Source organism: Budorcas taxicolor, chromosome 5 (genome assembly GCF_023091745.1).
Source record: "Budorcas taxicolor isolate Tak-1 chromosome 5, Takin1.1, whole genome shotgun sequence".
NCBI classification, from domain to species: Eukaryota; Metazoa; Chordata; class Mammalia; order Artiodactyla; family Bovidae; genus Budorcas; species Budorcas taxicolor.
In genome coordinates, this window is record NC_068914.1 from 115,289,991 (window position 1) to 115,312,849 (window position 22,859).

Consider the following 22,859-nt stretch of genomic DNA (forward strand, 5'->3'; position numbering starts at 1 on the left):
GAAGTTTGGAGGGGCCCTTGATTCATCTGGGGCCTGACTTTATGTCTGACTAGGAGAGTAGATTCTAAGCTCATCTGGGGAGAAACAGGATAGGACTCAGCTGGAGTAGGGGAATAGACGATGAACTGAGAAACGCAGTGGGACATCCAAAATGGGGAAGGATAACAGATTTACCAGAATAGGCAGGTGTGTGTGTGTGTGTGTGCGCACACGCACGTGCATGTGTACGTGTGTGTGTGTATGTGTGCACACACGTGTGTCTGTATGCGTGTCTGTGTGTGTGTAAAGAGTAACCTATTTGACAAACATTTATTGAGCATCTACTCTTTTTTGGGCTAAATGCAACCTGAGGTAAAAAAGAATGATAAGATCCTAGAACTGAAAGAGTTCAATCTGTAATTCAAACATGGCTACTATAAATGCAAAATCCATTCCATTCTGGTTAAGGTCTTTCCCTAGTAGCTCAGATGGTAAAGAGTCTGCCTGCAATGCAGGAGACACAGGTTCGATCCCTGGGTCAGGAAGATCCCTTGGAGCAGGAAATGGCAACCCACTCCAGTATTCTTGCCTGGAAAATCCCATGGATGGAGGGGCCTGACAGGCTACAGTCCGTGGGGCTGCACAGAGTCAAACATGACTGAGCAGCTAACTCAATGAGAGAATCCAGCTCCCTCTGATGGAGACACTCTCTGCCCCTATGATGGCATCACCTCGATCTCCCTGACTCTGTTGCTCGTTCTCATTATTAGACAGTTTTTTCTTTGGCTGAGTCAATGAATGCAACTTCTTTGCAGTTTCCAAGTTCCATCTTTAAGCTCTATTTGAAGACAACTGTTGGGTGCTTCTTCACATACTATAGAAAAAGAAGCCTCTTATAATCTCCAAGACAATCCCTTTCTTCTGTGTTCTTACTGCATATAGTAAACGCCTCTCTTAAAGTCTTTGTCATACTGGATCTAATTCTTTTTATATTCATAATCAACTAATATTTGCTGAGCAACTCCCTTCAACCAGATGTTATAATAAGAAATTTCATGAGATGTTTTATTTAATCCTCATTCCAATTCCCAATCCTCATTCCCTGACATAGGTGGTACATTCTCTTTACAGATAAGAAAATTGAGGTTCAGAAAGAGGAAGTGGTTACATTTCTCTCAGTTTCTGTATCTGTGGAATGTGGATGTTAATACTGACCTTGTAAGGCAGCTGTGAAGAGTAAATAAGTAAAATGTACTTTTGCACATAGTAGGTGTGTGATAAATGGGAGCTATTTTTTTCCTAGTAACAATCCTTCCATGGTCAGCCTATTTCATTTTGCCAGTGATGACGATAATGATGATGACAGTAATAACATTTACCTAATATACACTCTGTCCGAGATATAGTGCCAAGAGTTTCACATGCATTACTTGCCTAATCAATTCAGGTAACTGGTAACATTATTATCCTGTTTTATAGAAGTTGGAAGCCAGAAACAGTTACTTGTCCACAATCGTAATAACCATAAAGAACAGGGCTAGGATTGGGAAAGTTCAGTTGGCTCCTAAGCCCCTGCTCCCAACTGCTTCTTCCTCTACCACACCCTCACTGAGCTGCTCTCTATTGCATCCCATGCCATCTAACTGCTGGGTACCAAGGGCCCTATCACAGAACCAACTGGGGCATGGAGGGAAACGGGGGTGCGTCACAACCCCGTGGGTGTACCAGGATGTGGCAAAACGTAGGCATGCAACACAAGTCCCAAGTGAGGAAGAGCTCAGAAAGGGGTCTGAGAGACCACAGGATTATCAGAGGTGCATGAAGAGAGGGCAGGAAGCACTGACAGGAGAAGATTTTGGATTATGTTGAAACCATAGAGTCACTCCTTCAGGGGTGACTGCAGCCTAGAAATTTCTGGACAGCAATTATGAACATTTAGGGAAATTAGCTCCAAAGATGTCTGCTTCCCTTTTCTTTTCCACTTCTCCCTGCCCCCTACTCCCCCAATCCCAGGGTTTCTTATCTGAATTCTTGCTCTTATAAACACAATCATCTATTCCAGTTGCCTCACTATTACTAAGAAAGCAATTCCAGGCACACGGACAGGTAGATGCCTGCTCTGAGATGTGGTCCCTCATATGGTTCAGGCCTCCCTAATCTCCCTGTTTGTCTTGCCTTTTTCTCCAGTGATCCGGGCCAAGGTGGTAGGGAAGAAACTGGTGAAGGAGGGGCCCTTTGGCACGCTGGTCTACACCATCAAGCAGATGAAGGTGAGTGATAGCCCAGTCCCAGGCTCCAGGAGGGTTTGGGGGCGGGCAGGGGGCAAGGTTTCTGTCAGAGAGTCTTGGCCAGTGGAGGCAAGTGGAACTGGACTTAAAGTGTGTGTTTGCTTGGTGTCTGAGCCCCAGCCATAGCCCCTCTACCTGGCAGGACAGGGCGTAGATGAGGCAGCAGAAAGGGAAGGGTGGTGGTGGTGGTGGCCGTTTCATCCCAGAGCCAGGGCAGGTGGAGTCCCTCAGAGGCAGCTGTTAAGAAGCTGGGCTCTGAAACCAGACAGCAGACAGTCCTGTTATCTAGTTACTATGGGCTATTGGCTAAGTCACTGCCCCTCCCTGGGCCTCAGTCTTTCTATCTATAAAATGGGGGCAGGTAGGAATGTTGACTAGATGGTCTCTACGGGCTCTTCTGAGGTTTGACTTTTTAGGATTAAACAATGCCTACTTTTATGCAGTCACTAAGGTTACAACCTAGGTTTGACCTCTCAAAACTTTACATTGAACTTATATCACAGGAACCTCAAGTCAAAGTAGGAACTGCACCCTCTTTCCCTACTTTCCTGGGTCTAATTGTCTTCTCATATCCCAGTAGTTAGCATCATCTACTAAGCATATTCATATAACTGAGCATATTTGTGAGCACATTAACATGAGGAAACACATTCAGGAAAAGCACATCAGATTCGAAACCTAGGGAGCCCGCCTCCTAGTCTCAGCTCACTTGCTTTAGAACCGTCCCCTTTCCTGGGCGCAGTTTTGCCATCTGTTAACAGTGTGGGGTTGGGCTGAGCACGCCTAAGAGCCTCCTGGCTCAGGCATTTCAGGATTCTAAGTGCCCTGGGACATGGACTGTGTTGCTTCTAAGCAGGAGCTAGTTTGGGTGCCTTGGCACAGAGGACTGGGGCTCTACCCTGAACAGCTTGGCAGCTGGCCCATCATCCCTCCCCCTCACTTTGTAAGCACCTCCTTGCATGCAGCACTCTGTGCCAGGAACTCTGGAGGCCACAAGGGAGATGCGGTCCCTATGTTTAGGAACTATAGTAGGCTAGAGAGCAGACGTGCATGGCAAATCAGGAGTTTGAGATGGGGTGTGCCCAGGTCCCAGTGGACTGCCAGCCTGGGTACAACTCAGTGCTCATATTTGCATTCCCAGCAATTAGAGTGGGACCAACAGGGACTCAGTAAATGCTTTTCCATATAATGAGGGAATGAGGGTGAGACCCACTGGCCTGAAACCCTGCACAGGAAACAATTCGTGGGTAGGACTGAGAAGTAGGGAGAAACACAGCCATGGGTGGTACCCAGCCATCTTGGAGGCAGACCTCCAGGCCTCATAATTCCTGCGTCCTGAAGCCCGAGGTTAGATGTACTGAGTTTGCGGAACCTGTTGCTTTGGATTCAATTTTGGAAACATCCACAGCCTTCTGGTTATGTAATGTCCAGAGTCAGCCCTGGCCAGCTGCCCTTGGCTGCCCAAGCTTGGTCATGGGACCAGCTTATGTCTTCAGACAGCCATGGAGAAAGAAGAGTGGGTGGAGGGGGAACCAACAAGAGCAGTAACAACCCAAAAACCCACTGTGTAACCACTGGCAGCTGGCAAGCAGATGCAAAAGCAGATTAGACAAAGGCAGAGGTTCAGGTTCAGCAGCATCCCTGTCTGCTCTGAAACAGCCCTTCACATTGTGAGAGACTCTCTGTGGCTAGCAGAGTGCTGGGAGAGGAAGAGCTGGGGGCAGCAGTTCCTAAGCTTGCCCAGCTCCTCTCCTTCCTTCAAGGCCTGGATGCCAGGGTCACCAGAGACCTTGCTGTGGGCACAATGTCCCGTTCCTGCCTCACTGGGGTAAGAACAGCCACAGGGCATCATTTAGAGGCCAAATGACACTTGCTCACCTATCTGCTTCAGAGAAAACATACCCATTCCCAAGATGCTGGTCTTATGTTGTTAATTCACCACCTTTCACCCAGGTCCATGGATCAGAGTGCTGGGCGTTAGAAAATAAAATTCCCTGTCTTACTTGTGACAGAGGCTCAAAGGGAAATGAGTTGCCCAGAATCACACATTTCATTAAAGGCAAATCTAGTTCCCAAGCTGAGGTGTCAGGACTCCTTCCCAACCCTGGGTGTTCTTTACATGACTCCCCAAATCTCCCTGAAATCCTACTTCGATCATCAACCACCATCTAGTACCATTGTTAACTCTGCCCCTGCTACCAGCCCACTATTAGATAAGCCATAGAACTGGTCATTGCCCTCCTATCCAGAGAGCCTACTGGATGCTGCTGGTCTCCAGGTACCGGTCGGCTGGTCTGAGAAGGTGCGGGGCAGGGGAGCAGAAGTAGGCCTTCCTCCCCTCTCTCACTTCTTTTCTCTCTTCCTCCCTGCCCTCTCTGTGCTTTGCACTGTGCTTTTCTGAGCTGAGGATACAAAGATAATTGTTATAATGAACACAAGGCTCCATACAAGTAACAGTGAATGAACATTTACTATGTACCATGCATCCTGATAAGCCTTTGCATGGGTCAGTCCTCACAACTTGATGAAACAGATAAACATTATCCTCTATTTTACAGGTGAGACTTGAAAGGTTATTCAACAGTCAAGACCATTTAGTTACAAGCTGGTGACTAGAGTGAAATTAGAGTTTTTGCCTACAAGGAGATTACAGAGCAGCAGGCTGATTCACCCTTCCTGCCCACTTTGGGGGCTCCCCCCCCAACACGCCATTTGTATATAATTCCCCTAGGAAACAAAAGGAGGTTAGCTTGGGTTTGTGGATCTGTCATCCAGCAGTGTAGCTCTTGACTTGCAAAGGGTGTATGGAAAAAATCTTTGTAGGAAGAAAGGGGAAGAGGCCTGAGAGGGGAGCCTGCAGGAGTTTTGGCACTGATCCCTGGGCGCTTTGTTCTAGAGGATTAGAGTCTAACCAGAGAGTCAGCTGGGGAAAGCAAGGACTCCCTTAAAGCATGGCTAAAGGAACTCAGAAGACGTGAGAATTTGAGCTGCCCTATCTGACCTCTCTCTTTTCTGAGTTCCCAACCTCTCACCCCCAAATTTCTCACCAGATGAAAGGCAGGCAGACCCCCTCCAATATGCTAATTCTGGAGCCTCCGGTCACCCTCTCAGGTATATCTTGAGTGTGCAGAGGAGAGACAGGGAGGGTGTTAGAATGTTGAGGCAGCTTATTGCAAACTCGAAGTTGGAGATTAGCTAGGGCTGGGGTGCTGGGCTGCAGAGCAAAGGTGGAAGTTTCCAGAATTGGATGTTCTAATCTTTGGGGACCTTATCTCTCATCAGGACTATGAGAAAGCATCTGCTTTGCTGTGGCTATAGTTTATGCCAAGGAAACCCGCTCGCAGACTGGATACAGGGGACAGCATGTGGGGGACATGATGTCCCAGCTGGTCTCGGGGAAAGTCCCATGGGAAGGCCCGCTGGTCATGTGCTGTGCATGTCCTGACCCTGGGGAGGACAGATCTGCTGGACAATTGGATTGCCTGGCCCCCAGAACTTCCTTCCTTCGGGGCTTTGTCTAATCAAAATGAGCAATGGCAGCATCTCGCCTTTGAAGCTGCAGCTGGAAGCCTTTCTGGCTGCCCCCTCCCTGCTCTCCCCTTCCCTCCGGCCAGCTCACAGGGAGGGGGAGCCCCTCCACAGCCCAGTGCCTGTGCCTCTGTTCTCCTGTGCTCTGCCTCCCCAGCTAGACAGCCTGATCTGTGAGAGAAAACCCATGCACTTGGTACGTCAGGCAGGTTTCTACTGCCTCTGAAACGTGACTGCTTGTAAGAACCAGCGTGAGTTTAAATGAGTTCAGGCTATAAAGCAGTGTCCAGCACAGTGCTGATCTTCCACAGGCGAGCCAGAAATATCTGACGCAGTGGTGAGAGTTCATGCTGCGGATACTGATAAAGACCAGACGACATTCCGTAAGAAACAGGTAGAACTCCCCAAACTCAGAAATTCCTTTCTCACATTACTTGTTCCTTCACTCCAAGGGAAGTTAAGCTCTTGGAACTTCATGTACTTACTATCATGAAGCGAGGCTGAGAGGCTTGCAAAGTCCAGTGTGGTGTGTGGGTACGTATATAGCAATGAAATATGATAATGGAATATTATTCAGCCTCAAAAAAGGAAAATTTGTGACAACATAGGTGAGCCTGGAGGACATTATGCTAAGTATAATAAGCCAGACACGGAAAGAAAAACATTATACAGCCTCATTTATTTGTGAAACCTAAAAAAAGTAGAATTCTTAGAAACAGAGAGTGGAATGTTCGTTATCAGGGTCTAGGAGATGCAGAAAATGGGAGATGTTGGTCAAAGTCTGTACTGAAGTATGTGTGAGTTCTGGAGATCTAATGGACAGCATGGGAACTGTAGTTGACAACACTGTAGGACATACCAGAAAGTTGCTAAGAGAATAGATGTTAAGTGTTCTCATACATAAAAAGGTAACTATGTGAGGTGATGGATGTGTTTAACTAGCTTCCTTGTGGTAATCACATCATATACATACATTAAAATAACCTTGCATACCTTACCCTTTTGATACATCTTTTATCTGTCAATCATACCTCAATAAAGCCAGTGGGGAGTGGGGAAGGAGCAACCTGCCTACTTCTGAAACCAGCTTTAACTATTTGTACCAAGCGACGAGGCTGGGCAAGACATGTAGGAAGAAGGGGACCAAACTCTTCTCTCTGCTCATGACAAACTTCAGTATAACTTATTTTTAAACTAACTTTCACTAAATGTGTGCCAGGTGCTATTCTAAGGCATTTAATTCTCAAAAACACCTTATAAAGTCAGCTGGTTGTTGTTTAGTCTCTAAGTAACGTTCCACTCTTTGCAACCCCCTGGACTGCTGTGTGCCAGGCTTCCCTGTCCTTCACTGTCTCCTGGAGTTTGCTCAAACTCATGTCCACTGAGTCAGTGATGCCATCCAACCATCTCGTCCTCTGTCACCCCCTTCTCCACTTGCCCTCAATCTTTCCCAGGATCAGAGTTTTTTCAATGAGTCAGTTCTTTGCATCGGGTGATTTGCCCCATTTTAGAGATGAAGAAACTGAGGCCCAAAGATAGTAAACAACTTTCCAAGAAGCTAATAAGTAGCAGAGACAAGATACAAACTCTAGCTGTCTGTCTATAGAACCTGAGTTTACCATTAATCCTCCATTGCATTGGCTGGACAAGGTTAACCACCTTTCCAATTCTGAGATTCTCTGATTTTAAGACACTATAAACCCATTATAACCCTTCTAAATTTTTCAAACCAATTCTAGGTCTCTATGGCTACAGACATAATAATACTTTAGAATCAATATTTAGATTAAACTAGATTAATATAAAGAAAAGACAACAAAATGAGTAAAAATCGGCTTAACTTTACCATACATTTACTACAAATGTATTGTTATTTTCAGAATTGACCTTAAAAGGCAGCTCTGTATTTGTCAGACTCAGTCATTTATAATGTATTAAGATTCTGACTTTGTGTGTAAGTGCTAGAAACCATGTTAAAATAAGGTGTTCTTCAGTTCACAAGTAGCAATGATGCTAAGCTGATTTCAACAAGTTGAGTTCTTACTGGGCAGGGTCTTGATTCTCACTCATAAAGCAGAGAGGAGATAAAGGGAACAGACCAACATGGAATAAACTGAGGTTCCAGTAGGCTGTCCTGAAAAACCTAGAGCAAGTACTGAATTGGAACACTTGCCAAAAAGTCAAGGGTAATCCACACCAAAACGAGAAGTTGCTGGGCCTGGGAGTAAATGCAAGGGATGTTCTCCCAGGGCCACACATGATGGCACACACACAGCAGCCCTCTTAGGTACGGTTCCTATTAGAGCCAGAGAGGCACCATCCACCACTGAGGAACTGGGGGGTAGGATGTGACATGCTCCTGCCCCTGCAGCATAACTGAAAACTGAGTGAAAACAGAAGTCACCCCCACCCCCTGCTCTTGGCTTCATTTCCTTGTTTAGCTGGAGAGCCTTGAGGGAGAAGAGGGTTGTGAAGGGAGGCCAGGTAAATTAAAAGCACCTGCACTGACGGTTGTACACAATTAGAACAGTACTCCCCTTAAAAAGGAAGTAGCTCCCAAACCCTGTCAGTCCAACAAACCCATTATGATGGTGCAGGGGGCGGCTCATGGACCACCTACCCCTGCCAGGCAATCACCACTTAAAAGAAAACAGGGAGAAAAAAACAGCCCATTAGATTGAATGGGAGACACTTAGATGAGACACCAGTGAGGTGATGTCTGGCTTTTTATTAATTACTATAAGTAAATTAATAACGCATACCAGAACTAAAGCAGAAACATTGTCTTATTGGAAACCCCTGGGATAATCCCAGAGACCACCAACCATCCAGGGCTGAGAACTGGGGGAAAATGGGATTCGGCAACACCTCGGTGCCCCCTCCTACCCCTGCCAGCTCACACGGTTAACAGTTGTCTCAACAGATCAGGGCCTGCAGAACGCTCACGGACTTGACCTAGAATCACCAAGTGGGTTCAGCCTCCATTGTGTTCACACCGGTGGCTCTGAGCATATGTTGATGAAGGAGGCACATAGCTATAAATGGCACCTGCCTGCATCAGAGGCCCTCAGCCATGAGCTTGTGAGGCTGCCAGGGAGACAGCATAGGATAATGGTTAAGAAGTTCTCCTGCTTACATTCCTGTCTCTGCCACTCACCAACCGTGTGGCCTTAGACAAGCCACGTAACCTGCCTGGGCCTTGGGCTCCTCACCTATAACATGGAATGGGAGGTGTGACTGGCTGGATGGGAAGGTTTCTTGGGGAAGGCACCAACCCTGGCTCAGAAGAGAGAGGAGCTGGTGGCTTTGCCTCTGGAGTGAAGACCCTTGGGGAGGTAGTTCAGTGACAGGCCACAGTGGCCTATGAAGGAAATTCGATCCCACAGCCCAAATGATGGCATGTGTTCTGAGGTTGGGTCCTCCTCTCATGACATTCCTTCTGTCCACAGATGTACCGAGGGTTCACCAAGATGCCCCATGTGCAGTACATCCACACGGAAGCCTCTGAAAGTCTCTGTGGCCTTAAGCTTGAGGTCAACAAGTACCAGTACCTGCTGACAGGTGATGGCCAACTCCAGCAGCTGGGTCAGGGTTTGGCCAAGGCCCCCTGCTCCTCAGTTCAGAGGATGAAGGAATTGTAGACCCAGCAGCATTCTCAGGTCCCGGGTGATGTGCCTGCTGAGCTGTAAGGAGTTATTTAGAGTTGAGTCTATCTTACTCGGCCAGTGGTAGGAGCTTAAAGCTTCTACGTGAAGCTGGGTTTTACTTATTTTTTAAAATTAATTTTTATTGGAGTACAGTTGCTTTACGAGGCTGGGTTTTAGTCTCCATTCTACCACTGACTGGGGAGGAAATCTCCTAGTTTTGCAATTTCTCAGCTTTACAATAAGTAAAAAGAAATTGCTAGTACCTATTGCTCTCCACATCTCAGTCAACCTATTAGGTCTGTCTTTTAAAGTTATCCACCTTTAGGAAATCAGTAGAGAAAAGGGGAAAAAAAGCAAGACCAAAAGCCATTGATGTGAGAAGAGAACAGTTGGTCTCTGACCCAAGCTCCAGTGCTCACTGGGTTTGTGGACCTTCCACAAATTGCTTAACCTCTCCAAGCTTAATTTTCTGCATTTGGAAAATGGGAATACAATCCACCCTAAAAGACGTTGGAGAGGATGAAATAAAATCATGGGACTGAAAAGTACATAGTACGTACATTCCCTGCCCTAAGGAGGTTACTCAGTAGGCGTGAATTCCTTCTCTTCTGGCTGGGTCCTGGGCAGAATAACTCTCCCCTTGTCCCTTTCCTTCTCTAGGCCGTGTCTATGATGGCAAGATGTACACAGGACTGTGTAACTTCGTGGAGAGGTGGGACCAGCTCACCCTCTCCCAGCGCAAGGGGTTGAACTATCGATATCACCTGGGCTGTAACTGCAAGGTAAGCCCCAGGGAGAGCAGGCAGGGGGGCTGCTGGCTGGCAGCCCTAGAAATGCCAGCTCCTCCAGAACTGGGCCCTGGGCCCTTGGGCTGGGAAGGGCATGCGTGTCAGGCCTGGGCAGAGGGGCAGGTCTGAGCAGGGGAGGCGAGCAATGTTGCACCTATGCTGAGCAGCAAAGAGGGAGAGGGAAGAATGCCTTTCTACTGTAATCTGTACTGTCCACTTGGCAGCTGCTGGGGCATGAGGGCTCTTCAGCGTTCCTGACCCCCTGCTCCGCACTGTGATTCAAGGCTGTAGAAGGTACAGGATCTTTAATGGCAGGTCCTGCCAAGTCCCAAGTGGGCTTGCTTAGGCAGCTGACTCACTGGTGGCCCCCAACCAAGGCGACTTAACTGGTATAGGACTGCTGATACCACTTGCTTCAGAAGGTCATTCTTCAACCTGACCCAACTTCTTGACCCAAGCACAGAGTTAGGGCGCACAGCCTTGCTGCTGTGGGAGGCAGTTGGGCCAGTCTCTCAGTTAATTCTCGTGACAACTCTGCAAAATTGGGATAACAGTGATTACTACTAGTATACTTTTAATTATCCCTATTTTGCAGATGAGGAAACAGAGTCCCAGAGAGTAGCTAGGCCTAAGTCACACAGTTCACTGTCTGATTTCCAGCCTATGGCAGCTGGACTCTACATTTTTATGCTTTAATCTTTTTGATTTCTCCATTCCCTACAACTGCTAAGAACTCTCATGCTTGCCTGTTACCACCTGAGAGGAAAAGCTCTCCCAAATATCTAATTCTACCACTTTCTGGCTGTGTGACTTGGGGCAAGTTACTTAACCTCTCTGAGGCTCTATTGTTTGTAAAAGGGAGATAAATCAGTTATGAGAATTAAAGATAGAGGCATGACTAAAGAATAAGTTAGAAGCACTTAGCAGAAATGTCTGGTACATAGTAGGTACTCAGTAAGTATTGGTGAGTGTTATTTATATTGTCCTCACTAAGGGAGGGATGTGGCTGGGCTCCACCGCAGAGATCTTGCATCAGGCCTAAGTCCACCCTGGCAGAGTCCACCAACCTTTGTTTGTTATCTCACTGCAGATCAAATCTTGCTACTACCTGCCTTGCTTTGTAACCTCCAAGAACGAGTGTCTTTGGACCGACATGCTCTCCAATTTCGGCTACCCTGGCTACCAGTCCAAACACTACGCTTGCATCCGGCAGAAGGGTGGCTACTGTAGCTGGTACCGAGGATGGGCACCCCCGGACAAAAGCATCATCAATGCCACAGACCCCTGAGCATCAGACCCGGCCCCACCTCACTTCCCTCCCTTCCCACTGAGCTTCCCTTGGACACTAACTCTTCTCAGATGATGACAATGAAATTAGTGCCTGTTTTCTTGCAAATTTAGCACTTCGAACACTTAGAGGAAAATCTATGCTGTCATATGGAGTTTATTTGGAACCATCCTCCTGGCCCCACCCCTCCCTTTCTTTATGGTTTTTTGACATCACCCCTTTCCACCCGGAAATTTTTGGTGTCATGCCAGAAAGAATGAGGAATGGGTACTCCTCTTCTTCATAATGATATAATCTATATTTTTTTAGGAAAACAAAAATTGAAAAACTACCCGATTAGGGCATTGTAATATCTACCCTTCTTTCTTCTTTCCCATCTCACCATCTCCCAGACTCTCCCCCCTTCACCCTTCTCTACCCTCTTCCTCAGTACATAAAGGACACAGACAAGGAAGCTGCTGAAAAGCCAACTGTTTCAAATCAGTCAAGGGCAGCCGGCAGATAGACTCAAGGTACGCAGAAGATCTTACACACCGAGGAGATGCTACTGCATGTCCTTACCAGACTGTGTCTGTCTGTGTCTGCACATGAGAGTGAGGGAGGGAAGGAAGAAACTGCAAGAGGGTCTGGACGATGCAGCACACACAGTTCCCCCAGCCACTGATGCTTGGGTTGACCAGATGTTTCTGAGTCTGGAGCAAGCAGCCAGGCCAGAATAACAGAATTTTCTTAGTTGATGAAGACTTAAACATCTGCCTGAGGTCAGGAGGCAATGTGCCTTAGACAAAAGCTCAGGTGAGAGACTAAGATGAATGTCTTTCCTCTTCTCACTTCCCACAAGATTTCCTCCTGGAAACGTCTTCGGTAGATCTGGCCAGGAGCTTGCCTTTATGTAAATCGGAGAAATACGAACACCGTACACTATCCACAGATATAGAACAAGTAGATTTGGGTAGAGGATATTATTTCCAAAGTAGCATTTTAGTTCACCTAGGGGGGTGTGTTCGCATACACATTTACATATACCCACGTGGGGACATAAGCTAATTTTTTTCTTTTTTTTACAGGACACAGAATTCTGTTCAATGCTGTTAAATATGCCAATAGCTTAATCTCTTCTATTTTGTTGTTGTTGCTTGTTTGAAGAAAATCATGACATTCCAAGTTGATCTTTTATTTTTTTTTTCATTTTAATTAAAATTTGAAATTCTGAGCACCCTCAGCATCCCTCTAATTGGGGTCATCTGACCTCTGTCCTCCTTTTCTCCTGCTTCATGTTTGGGGCCTTCATTTAACTGCCTTTACTGGCTGGCTCAGATGGGAGATGCGAGTCAGTGTGGGTCAGGGCCTGGGCACAGGAAGGAGAGCTGCAGTGTCCTGCCTTGGCTAGATGGCCACCTTTTCTGGGTTTGGGGACAACTTGCTCCTTTTCCTGTAGCTTACTGGCGGGTGAATGCCACATCCTAAGGCACTCACCTCATAGAATTAAAAGTGGTGGTCACTGGGAAAACCTGACTCTGCAAACAGCTGTAGGGTTTTTGTTGTGTTTTTTGAAATAAAACTATAATATAAATTCTCTGATTAAATAAAATTACTTTAAGTTTTAGTGTTGAAAGTGAGATGCCAAGAGTCGGTGATGATGTGTATTTTATAGAACGGAGGATGGTAGGATGGTTACATTTAACATGATGGCTCTGTCTCTTTTTTCAGATTATGGGTATTTGTCCTCTATTAGTATTTGTATCTTCAGTTCATTCCATTTTAGGAAACAGAGCTGCCAATTTAAACGGGAGAAAAAAAAGAAGCAGACAACACAATGTAATGTCTCGCTCACAAACACAAATGCCCAGGCAAGGTGTTTGGCAGAACCTCAGAGCAAGAAGGCAGTCAAGGCATCTGGTTTCCTCCAGACTGGTCTCATTACCTAGTACCTTTCACCTTGTGGTGGCGACATTTGGCATGCAGGAAACAGGAGACTTTGCTCTCAGTGGGGCAGCATAAGTGGAAGGTACCGAGTTCAGGAGGCCAGTGGTTTTTAAGGGGTAAGTCCCAGACTTGGTATTTTAAGATTTTCTTAATTTGAACCTCAAAGTCCTACAAGGTGGAACCCCTAACCTGATCTGCACAGGTGCCCTCCCACAACTGGACATCAGTGTGACTCAATGAGGCATCTGGCTATTCTTGGTCCCTGGTGGGGTCACCTCCACTCACACAAAGAGGGACTTGAGGTGAGTCCTGAGCACGAATCACCTGAAGTTTCCCTCTGAAAAGTTGGTGGAACCACAGTCCCATCTGCCAGGCCCTGGTGAGGAGAACAGCAGGTCCTGAGCAAAGAAGAGTCCTTTGCAGAGTGATGTCAGAGGGCGGTTTTTGAGCTTTCTATAAGCTATAGCTTTGTTTATTTCACCTGTTCACTTACTGTATAATTTAAAGTCATTTATGTAGCTGAGACACTTCTGTATTTCATTCATTTCATGAGCGTTTTATTTTGCTAAATCTTATGTCATGTGTAGGCTGTAATATGTGTACACTGTGTTTAAGAGAAAAAGAAAAAACAAAACCCACATGCCGCCATTTTTCTGAATCAAATTCTACAGTGGAATGGAGGGTAAAGACTTCTACTGTGCAGGCAGCTAGATTGGTAAATGGGGGAACTAGAGGGAATGAGCATGGAGAGTCCTCCAGACTCCTCCCTGTTGGCATCCTAGTGCTTTCTGGACTACGAAGGAGAAGAGAAAAAACAGCAAGTACATTCACATCCTTGCTCTGTTATCAACTGGCTCTGGGCACTCTGCTGGTCATTCCCATTCCTTTTTCCCTCTAGTCCATTCGTCCACCCCATTGAGAAGCCATGATTTCACCTAAAAATCCAGGGCCATGGGACCTGTGATTCTGAGATGTCTTGGCCTCCTCTGGCCATCTCTTCTGCCTCCCTATGCAGGAGGCACCACACCTAAGCTCTCACCTCTCAGGCCAGTGCGCCATCTGGCCAGCACTGGGAGACTCCCCAGACACATAATGGCAATCAGGCTACAGCCCATGAGCACCATTTTTCATACAAAAAATGAGGGTTCTTGAGCAATTTATAAAAATGACTTATTGGAACAGCTGTCTCAGAGAAACTGTGGTCCCCAGGAGACAACACCCACCCCTGCCTCCGTCCTTCATCATGTGCTCCCTGACCAGCAACATGGATTAACCAAAAATGACACCCAAGTGTTTGGCTCCTGGCTGAGAAAGTAAAAATATCACTAAAATAGTTTTACACAAGAAAAACACTAAAAATTCTGACAGCAAAAACGAAACACAATGGGCGCATGTTGGGGAGACGGATATCAACAGCTTCCAAACGGACTCCTGGGAGGCACAAGAAGGGCTCATGGTCCGAGGGGAGGGGCTTCATAAATTCTCCCAGGCACCACCCCCCCTTCCTCCTTAGCCGGTCTGCTGTCCTGAGACCCAGAAGTGATGGAGAGAAACCAACTAGAGAAAACCCTGTCTGGAAGGAATGTATTTGTTGCTAAATTTTGTAGCACTGTTTACAGTTTTCCTCCATGTTATTTATGAATTTTATATTCCGTGAATGTATATTGTCTTGTAATGTTGCATAATGTTCACTTTTTATAGTGTGTCCTTTATTCTAAACAGTAAAGTGGTTTTATTTCTATCACATACCTGCAGTCTCTTGCTTCTTTGTGTCCTGACCGCTGTTGGGGGTTATGGCGACCACAGAGGGTCTCAGAAGTCAGGTCCTGCCTGCTTTGGCCCCTGGCCTGTGCATAGTCCCTTCCCTCCATTCACTTCCACAGTATGGACCCACCCTGCCCCAGCCCTTTCCCCAGGCGGGAGCATTTTCAGGAGAGGCATCCTAGACTTCCTGTGGCGGCTAATCCAGCCCTGACCTTCTTCCCCGATTCTATGACCAGGGTTCGCCCCAGTTCTACAGAATCTGGATCAACATCTAATTACCTGTTAGTGGTTTGGGTATTCCCAGACTGGAGCCCTGACTTAGCCTTCCCTATATTCTTTCTTAGAATCTCAACCTAGTGGAAGTCGGAGGGGGGCGGCTCGAACAGCAGTCCTTGATGCCAAATGCCTGCCTGGAATTTCAAGTATGACTTGGCCTAGTTGGGAATGCCAGGAACTCACTCCAGCCGTGCAACACCCTCCTCCAACCCAGCCCCACTCGGAACTTACAGCTGGGCTTGTCACCCTCAATGGGCTGGGTTGGCGGCAAACCCTTCACCCAAATATTATCCCAGTGTTGACAATGTTTCAAGGTATGGCTTTGCCCCACTTTTAAAACTACTCTATTTTGAGCACCTACTGTATGCCACTGAGAAGGCAATGGCACCCCACACCAGTACTCTTGCCTGGAAAATCCCATGGATGGAGGAGCCTGGTAGGCTGCAGTCCATGAGATCTCTAGGCGTCGGACATGACTGAGCGACTTCACTTTCACTTTTCACTTTCATGCACTGGAGAAGGAAATGGCAACGCACTCCAGTGTTCTTGCCTGGAGAATCCCAGGGACGGCGGAGCCTGGTGGGCTGCCGTCTATGGGGTCGCACAGAGTTGGACACGTCTTAAGCAACTTAGCAGTAGCAGCACTGTATGCCAAGCACAGTACCCTGTACACATGATCGTGTTAAATCTCAACAACCCAATGAAGTGGTTCCACTCTCATACATGGTTTTCAACCAAGGAAGCTAAGGCTCACAGAGATCCAAAGCCTAGTAAGCAGGCAGAACTGGGATTCAAACTCAAGCTAGTGTGAGGATAAATCCTGAATTTTCTTCACTGTTTCTCACTTTGTTGGAACATGCCCCCTTCTTTTTCCAACCAGTACACCCTGGACGGTATGACACCTCATTAGATCAGATACAAGGGAAAGAGAGTCAAAGAGAAACATTTTTGCCTGCTTAGACTGTCCCCCCACCTAGAGACACCTATCAGTGTCTCCAAATAGGACTTGGAAGCTCAGTTGCCTAAGCTTGGGACTAAAAGCAGACTGCTGGAACCCTATTAACCATCTTGTGCCCCAAGACTTGTGTTCTTTGCAAGGCATGCATGGGGCCATGGCCCTGCATTCCTTTGACCAGTTTAACAAGACCACTGACCATGAAAGCAGGCATGTCACGGGCTCTTTCCAGCAGCCCGGAACTCTTCCATCTAACTTTTGGCCGCAGGATGGAGAGCTCCCCACCTCATACCCAAAAAGACGTTCACCTTTCCCATCCTCCAAATGGGAGGCTATCCCACATATTTCAAGCTAAACTCCAACCACTTCCCAGCAACAACCTTGGGTATATTCAAAAGTTTGAGTGCAAAGAGGATGCACAAGGAAACTGCCCTTTGGTGATTAATGGAAACAAAATATCACTGCTTTTATTAAAATAAGAGTTGAAACCAAGACCTGCACAGGGCTCACATGAAATAACATTCTACCTTAGAAACATCTTTCACCTTTGTTTCCAATTGCCAGCTCAAGTTGTCCCCTGATTTGCTGAAAATTGCCAGTGTCCCACGGAATGCTGTGTATCTTTGTCATTTACTCTACCACCTGAAATTTCACCTGGAGACCTGACTCTTCCCCTGTAAAGCCAGGTGTTCCCACAGGATATCACAGCTCTTCCTTAGAGCCTAGGTGGTCAGAGAGCAGCCCCCATGCCCACCTCCTGCATTCAAATGGACTGAGTACATGGACATCTGTATTTATTCCATACCACAAAAATGATAAGAGTGAAAAAAGGTACTCACCATTGGCTTGTGATTGGGGAAAAATGTTTGCTCCACAAGTGGGAACTTCTCAGGACCCAGGGAATGGAAGATCTTAATGAGCTGAGAGAACTAGGACAGAATATGACAGAACATTGGTCAACCACTGTTACCTGGTATGGAGAAATATCCCACTGGATCCCATGCCTCAAACACCTATCTGCGCCAGTAGCTGCTCCCTGCCCACAGGATAAAGGCCAGGTCCTTGACTGGACATTTGTCCTCTCCAGTCTCCTCTGTCATCCACCTTGCTCAGCAGCCCTGGGAGCTCATTCTGTGCCCAGCACTGTACTCGACAGAGTACGCAGCTATATGTGTTCAGGGGCAACACACTGAACACGTGAGACCAGGTCTGGAGGAAAGACAGCCCGTGGGCAGATGGCTGAGATAATAACATCTTGCTAGAGGGAAGTGAGGGGCTTGTGGGACCTGGAAGAGGGACAGACAGGGGGTGAGGATGACTTCAGGAGCAGATGATGTAAGAGAAGGAGGAAGGGCATTCCAGTGTGCAGTGAGACAGCTGTGTGCTAGAGATGCTCAGTGGACAAAGAGCTGGGAATTCACCCATCAGGCAAACGGAGCTGTCAGTGAACAAAAGCAGGGAAGAGTAAGGTAGACTCTGATCAGAAAGAAGGAATCAGGTGCAGTGTAAGGCCTAATGTGGATGCCTACTGGCTGGAAGAGGAGCTAAGTCTTGTGCCAAACTGACTTTGGGGTAAACTCAATACTGAGAGCTCACACGGAAAGAACAGATAACTCAGCAACTCTCTGCATCATGCCAGGACTGGAAGATTCTTGGGCTGTAGCCTGCCACTGTGGTGAAACATGCTGTCAGTTTAATAGGCTTGAGGGACCTCAAAAATATGAGAAATGATGCGAGGGTCCCTCATTCTCCAGATAAGGAAACTGAAGTCCAGAGAAGGAGAGCAATTCCATAATCAAGTAAGGGTTTTGGAGAATGTCCAGCTTCACTACTTACTACTAGTGACGTAAGTCTCAATTTCCTCTTCTGTCCAATGGAGATATTAGAAATACCTACTCATCAGGGTAGTTTGAAGATTAAATATAATATGCATGTGAAGGGCTCAACACGGTGCAGTTGGTACTAATGAATTGTACTTGCAACCATCACCAAGGCTATGTGGGAAAACAAGGATGGTGAACTAATACCGCTGAGGACCCTTCCTGGGATGTTGTAGGCCTCAAAGCTTAGTCAGGGGAGAAGGAGAAGGAGGCCAAGGCCATAGTAACAATGGTTAAAAATTATCCATATCTACTAAATGAATGCATACGTGCATTCAATAAATCCTGAGTGCCAGCACTGCAGAGACCTTGTTGTCACCATGCTCAAAGAGTGAGAGCAGTAGGGTCCCCCTCTTACCACTGACATTATTATAATGTAACACTGTACCATAACATGCTATATAATATCTGTTAGGTAATAAGTACAAGAAGGGGTCTGGGATCCAAGTTGTTTATTCAGTTGCTTTAAATAAAAAAGACTCCCTTCATTACCGAGCCTCCCTGCTGGGGAATGGGTCCATTTCAGGGCCAGGAGGCCAGTCCCTGCTTCCCCCTTCCTTCTGAGTCAGATTGGCCCAGCACCTACCACCCAGGGCTTGCTGCAGAAATTGTAGACAGAGTAAAGGGAGTTGACAGCAGGCAGCCCTCCATACTGGAGGCCGATGACCAGGCTGCGGTAGTCTTCGCCCAGGGCCATGCTGTAGGCATGCTGGCGGACAAGAATGAAGTCCGGCTTGAAGGATCTGCCAAGAGAGGGACCAATAGCAGTGTTACATACTTGATGGGCTGATGGGACAATCAGGACACCAAGCCAAAGCCTGCTGGGGATAGCACCTCAGTTCAGAATGGGGACAGGGTTGGGGAGTGGGGATGAGGAAGACCAGATGCAAACACACAGCAACTGCAAAGTAAAAGGACTGAAAACAATTCACACTTTATTTCTTTTTAAGGCTGTTTTTTAAACTTTTTATACTGAACAAGTATTTAATTTGCAAATGGAAAAAAAAAGCCATATCAAACAATTCAGTGAACATACTGTGGTTTTACTAGGCACTATGGCAGATACACAAGTTACCGAGTCCTCACTATTGCCCTGGGATGTGGGTGCTGCTGCCGTCAATTCCATCTCACAGACGAGCACCTGGAGGCTCAGGAAGAATAGGTCACTTGCTCACAAAGACACACTGCAGGTAAATGGCAGGGCCAGGGCTGTACAGCCTCATGGCCCTGGGTCACAATGAGGGTGCAGTGCAGGCTCCTTCTAGTGCGTCTTCAACACTTCTTGTCCCTTTCAAGTGGCAATCTCTGGGGAGCAGCAAGAGTAGTGATGCCATGGCTTGAGAACATGCCAGGCTCTGCCAGGTCCCTCTGGAGATAAGATCCTGACTGAAGCTCACAAGCAGACTGGGGTAAGGTCAGCACTATTTCCAATTTACAAATGGGAACACAATGCAAGTCAGAGATGTTGTGAACGCCCCCAAATCACAAAGCTGGGAAGCAGGAAAGCCACGTTTGAACACAGATCATCCGACTCCAAGTCCACACGCTCTACCCTCTGTCACATGGCTCCAGGTAGATTCACACAGTGTTTCATTCACACTGCACCTGATTCTGGATTCTTCACTTCTAAGTCCAGAGAAAGTCAAGACTCACAGTAGGTAGGTGGTTTACACTTAAAATGGTGTGAGCCATCTGACTCATCCAGACACAGACACTTAGCTTCAAATAAACTGTAGTTCTTTAAAATAATTCAAATATAAATTAAAATAACCCTCAAAGGGAAAAGACTTGCCCCCAGGGAAGACACTTTTTGAATTGCTCTGAGCTCGGGCCTTATGGTGCCTGCCCCCAGGATCAGGGTCATTACAAGAACATGTTGAAGGAATGAATGATATACATAAACATCACATCCCATTCCCAAAGAAAAGGGCAATGGTGTCCCTGGCTAAGCTGTAACTGATCCTGAAGCTGGCCATGTGTACGGTGACATCCAAGTGTGGGTGCACAGAAGCAGTCAGTGATGTCACTGTGGTTAGGGTTGGGGTTGGCTAGAACCTTAGAGCTGCTATGCCTACATCCCTGCTGCATTCTTAGAGATGAACTAGTCCCACCAGTGCATATTACAGATGGGGAAATGGAGCCCTATAGCCAGGCAGTGACGTGTCCCAGGTCACCTAGCAATACCACGGCACAGGAGGAGGTTGTACCACATCCCTTCTTTCCTCCTGCCTCCCCACCCTTTGCCCTACACTCTGCAGGGTCTCACAGCAACAGACATGGAAGGAGGGGTGAAGAGGTGTGTCTGTCTCTAACAGGGATCCAATGACCAAAGGGAGCACTGATTTATAAGTACTTTCTACTTTTAGATGATTTTAAAAATAATATATGCTCATTGTGCAAATAAAAAACAAAAAAAACCCAAACCACCCTTGGAAAACAGAAAGAAACAAAATTATCTGCAATTCTCAACACAGAAAAAATTCTAATAACCTTTAGAATAATAAGCACATATTATTTGTGTTTTCTTATGTGTACATTATGACTCAATAATCTATTTTATGTATATAATACTCATAATTGATTTTATGTTTTCTAGTAATTATGATTTTGCTGTTTTCCACATATTATAGGGTATTTTCCCTATCAAAATATCTTCAGAAGTATCATTTATAATGGTTTCCTAATAGTGCACTGAATGGATATACTATTAAGCCAACCAATCATCTATTATCATCAAGTAGCCTCTTTCCAATATTTCACACATGCACATCTTTGCACACAAACTGACCTCATTTAAAATTATTTAAGATAATGTCTAAGTGGAACTGTTAGGTGAAAGGGTATGAACTTTTTTAAAGGTACTCAGAAAACTATCCCTTTTTAAATGTGCACAGCACCAGGGCATACGACAGTGTCTGTCTCACTGCAGCCTCACCAGTTGAGCAGTTTTTACAAAATACATTTTTCAATTTGATAAACCATGTCCCTCTAAAGATACCCTGCACCCCATTTCTGTTTCAGTTTGCATTTTTATGATTTTAGTAAGATTGAATACTTTTAATTACCATATTTACTTTCTTCACTGTAGAAGTCTGCTCACATCTTTCCTCACTGGAAAAAAAAATGGGGTCTCCCTGTTTCCTCATGGACATGAGCTCTTCATCTATCATGTGTGGTGATGTTTTTACTAGTTGATTGTCTTTTTATTTATGCCTGTGAATCTTAACAAAATATATGAACACACTGTCCATTCCCCTTGAGTCTTTCCCTCTTGCTTTTGCTCTCTGCTTTGAAGCTCCAAGGGTCCCCTGGGGCTCCGGGTGTGTGACACGCCCTCTTCCCAGCAGTGCAGTTTCCCTCCCAGACAACAGTGCTAGCACACTTGGGGCCTCACTCGGGGGACTCCACTCTGCTCTGGGAGGAATTCAAAGTCTTGCGCTGGCCAAAATCCAGTGGCTTATCTCGGGATGCTCCAACTCTAGTCCCGGATATTACGGTGCGGTCTCTCTAGAGCACCTAGAACTCACCACTAAACCAGATCTCTCTTACTCTTTGAAATAAACTAGTAGCAACCTCCACTTTGTCTTCCAGGATTTGAGAATCTACCTCAAGCTTCCATATTCCAAGTGCTCTTTTAAAATTATACATCAGCTCCATGCTCAAAACCCTCAGAAGGCTTCCGTCTTTCTGATGACAAATGCTCACCTCCTTACCTCAGCTACAAAGCCCCTGCCTGCCTCTCCATTCTCATTTTTACTTTCCTCTTCCCTCACCTCCACCAAGGGCGTCCCAGCTGGCGCTGGTGGTAAAGAACCTGCCTGCCAATACAGGAGATGTAAGAGTTGTGGGTTCGATCCCTGGGTGGGGAAGATCCCCTGGAGGAGGGCATGGCAACCCACTCCAGTATTCTTGCCTGGAGAATCCCATGGGCAGAGGAGCCTGGAAGGCTACGGTCCACAGGGTCATAAAGAGTCGGACACGACTGAACTGACTTAGCAGCAGCAGCACCTCTGCCAGAACCACACTGACAACTGCTCCTCCCTTTAATTTCTTTTCCTGGAGGCTCTTTTCCCAAATGGGTGTGTGGCTGCCTCATTCTTGTCACTTATTGGCTTAAATTCATTTCCTGAAGGACACCTGTCCTGTTAGCTCTACTGAAATTTTCCTCAACACTCATATTGCCCTATTTTCTTCACAGCTCTTATGACAACTGTATTTCTCCGGTTTATATATTTAGTTGTTTATTGTCTGTCTCTTCCCTCTAAAGATGTCAGCTCAATGAGAACAGGGGACCTGCTCAGGTCCTTATCAGTAATTTTAAACGAATGATGAAGTTAATGAATGCACGTACACATGAAAGAAGGAGGGCCTCCCAGGTGGCGGAGCAGTAAAGAATCCCACAGTGAGGAAGACCTGGCTTGGATCCCAGGGTTGGGAAGATCCCCTGGAGGAGGGCCAGGCAACCCACTCCAGTGTTCTTTCCTGGAAAATTCAATGGACAGAGGAGCCTGGCAAATACAGTCAATGGGGTCGCAAAGAG

General features: G+C 46.5%; 2 protein-coding genes across 2 annotated transcripts in view; one reads left to right on the top strand and one right to left on the bottom strand.

Annotated features, from left to right (window-relative positions):
- The window catches only part of TIMP3 (TIMP metallopeptidase inhibitor 3), a 58,731-nt gene extending 43,541 nt beyond the window's left edge, over nucleotides 1-15,190 (top strand). Inside the window, exons 2-5 of the mRNA XM_052641400.1 lie at nucleotides 2,167-2,249; nucleotides 9,245-9,356; nucleotides 10,103-10,224; nucleotides 11,321-15,190. Of these exons, the coding sequence (XP_052497360.1) occupies nucleotides 2,167-2,249; nucleotides 9,245-9,356; nucleotides 10,103-10,224; nucleotides 11,321-11,518 (515 nt within the window). The 3' untranslated portion in view covers nucleotides 11,519-15,190. The remainder of the gene's footprint in view (nucleotides 1-2,166; nucleotides 2,250-9,244; nucleotides 9,357-10,102; nucleotides 10,225-11,320) is intronic.
- SYN3 (synapsin III) overlaps nucleotides 1-22,859 on the bottom strand; it is a 448,396-nt gene that overhangs the window by 313,382 nt on the left and 112,155 nt on the right. The window contains exons 4-5 of the mRNA XM_052641399.1: nucleotides 18,906-19,062; nucleotides 17,279-17,368 (exon numbers count right to left, since the gene is read on the bottom strand). Of these exons, the coding sequence (XP_052497359.1) occupies nucleotides 17,279-17,368; nucleotides 18,906-19,062 (247 nt within the window). The remainder of the gene's footprint in view (nucleotides 1-17,278; nucleotides 17,369-18,905; nucleotides 19,063-22,859) is intronic.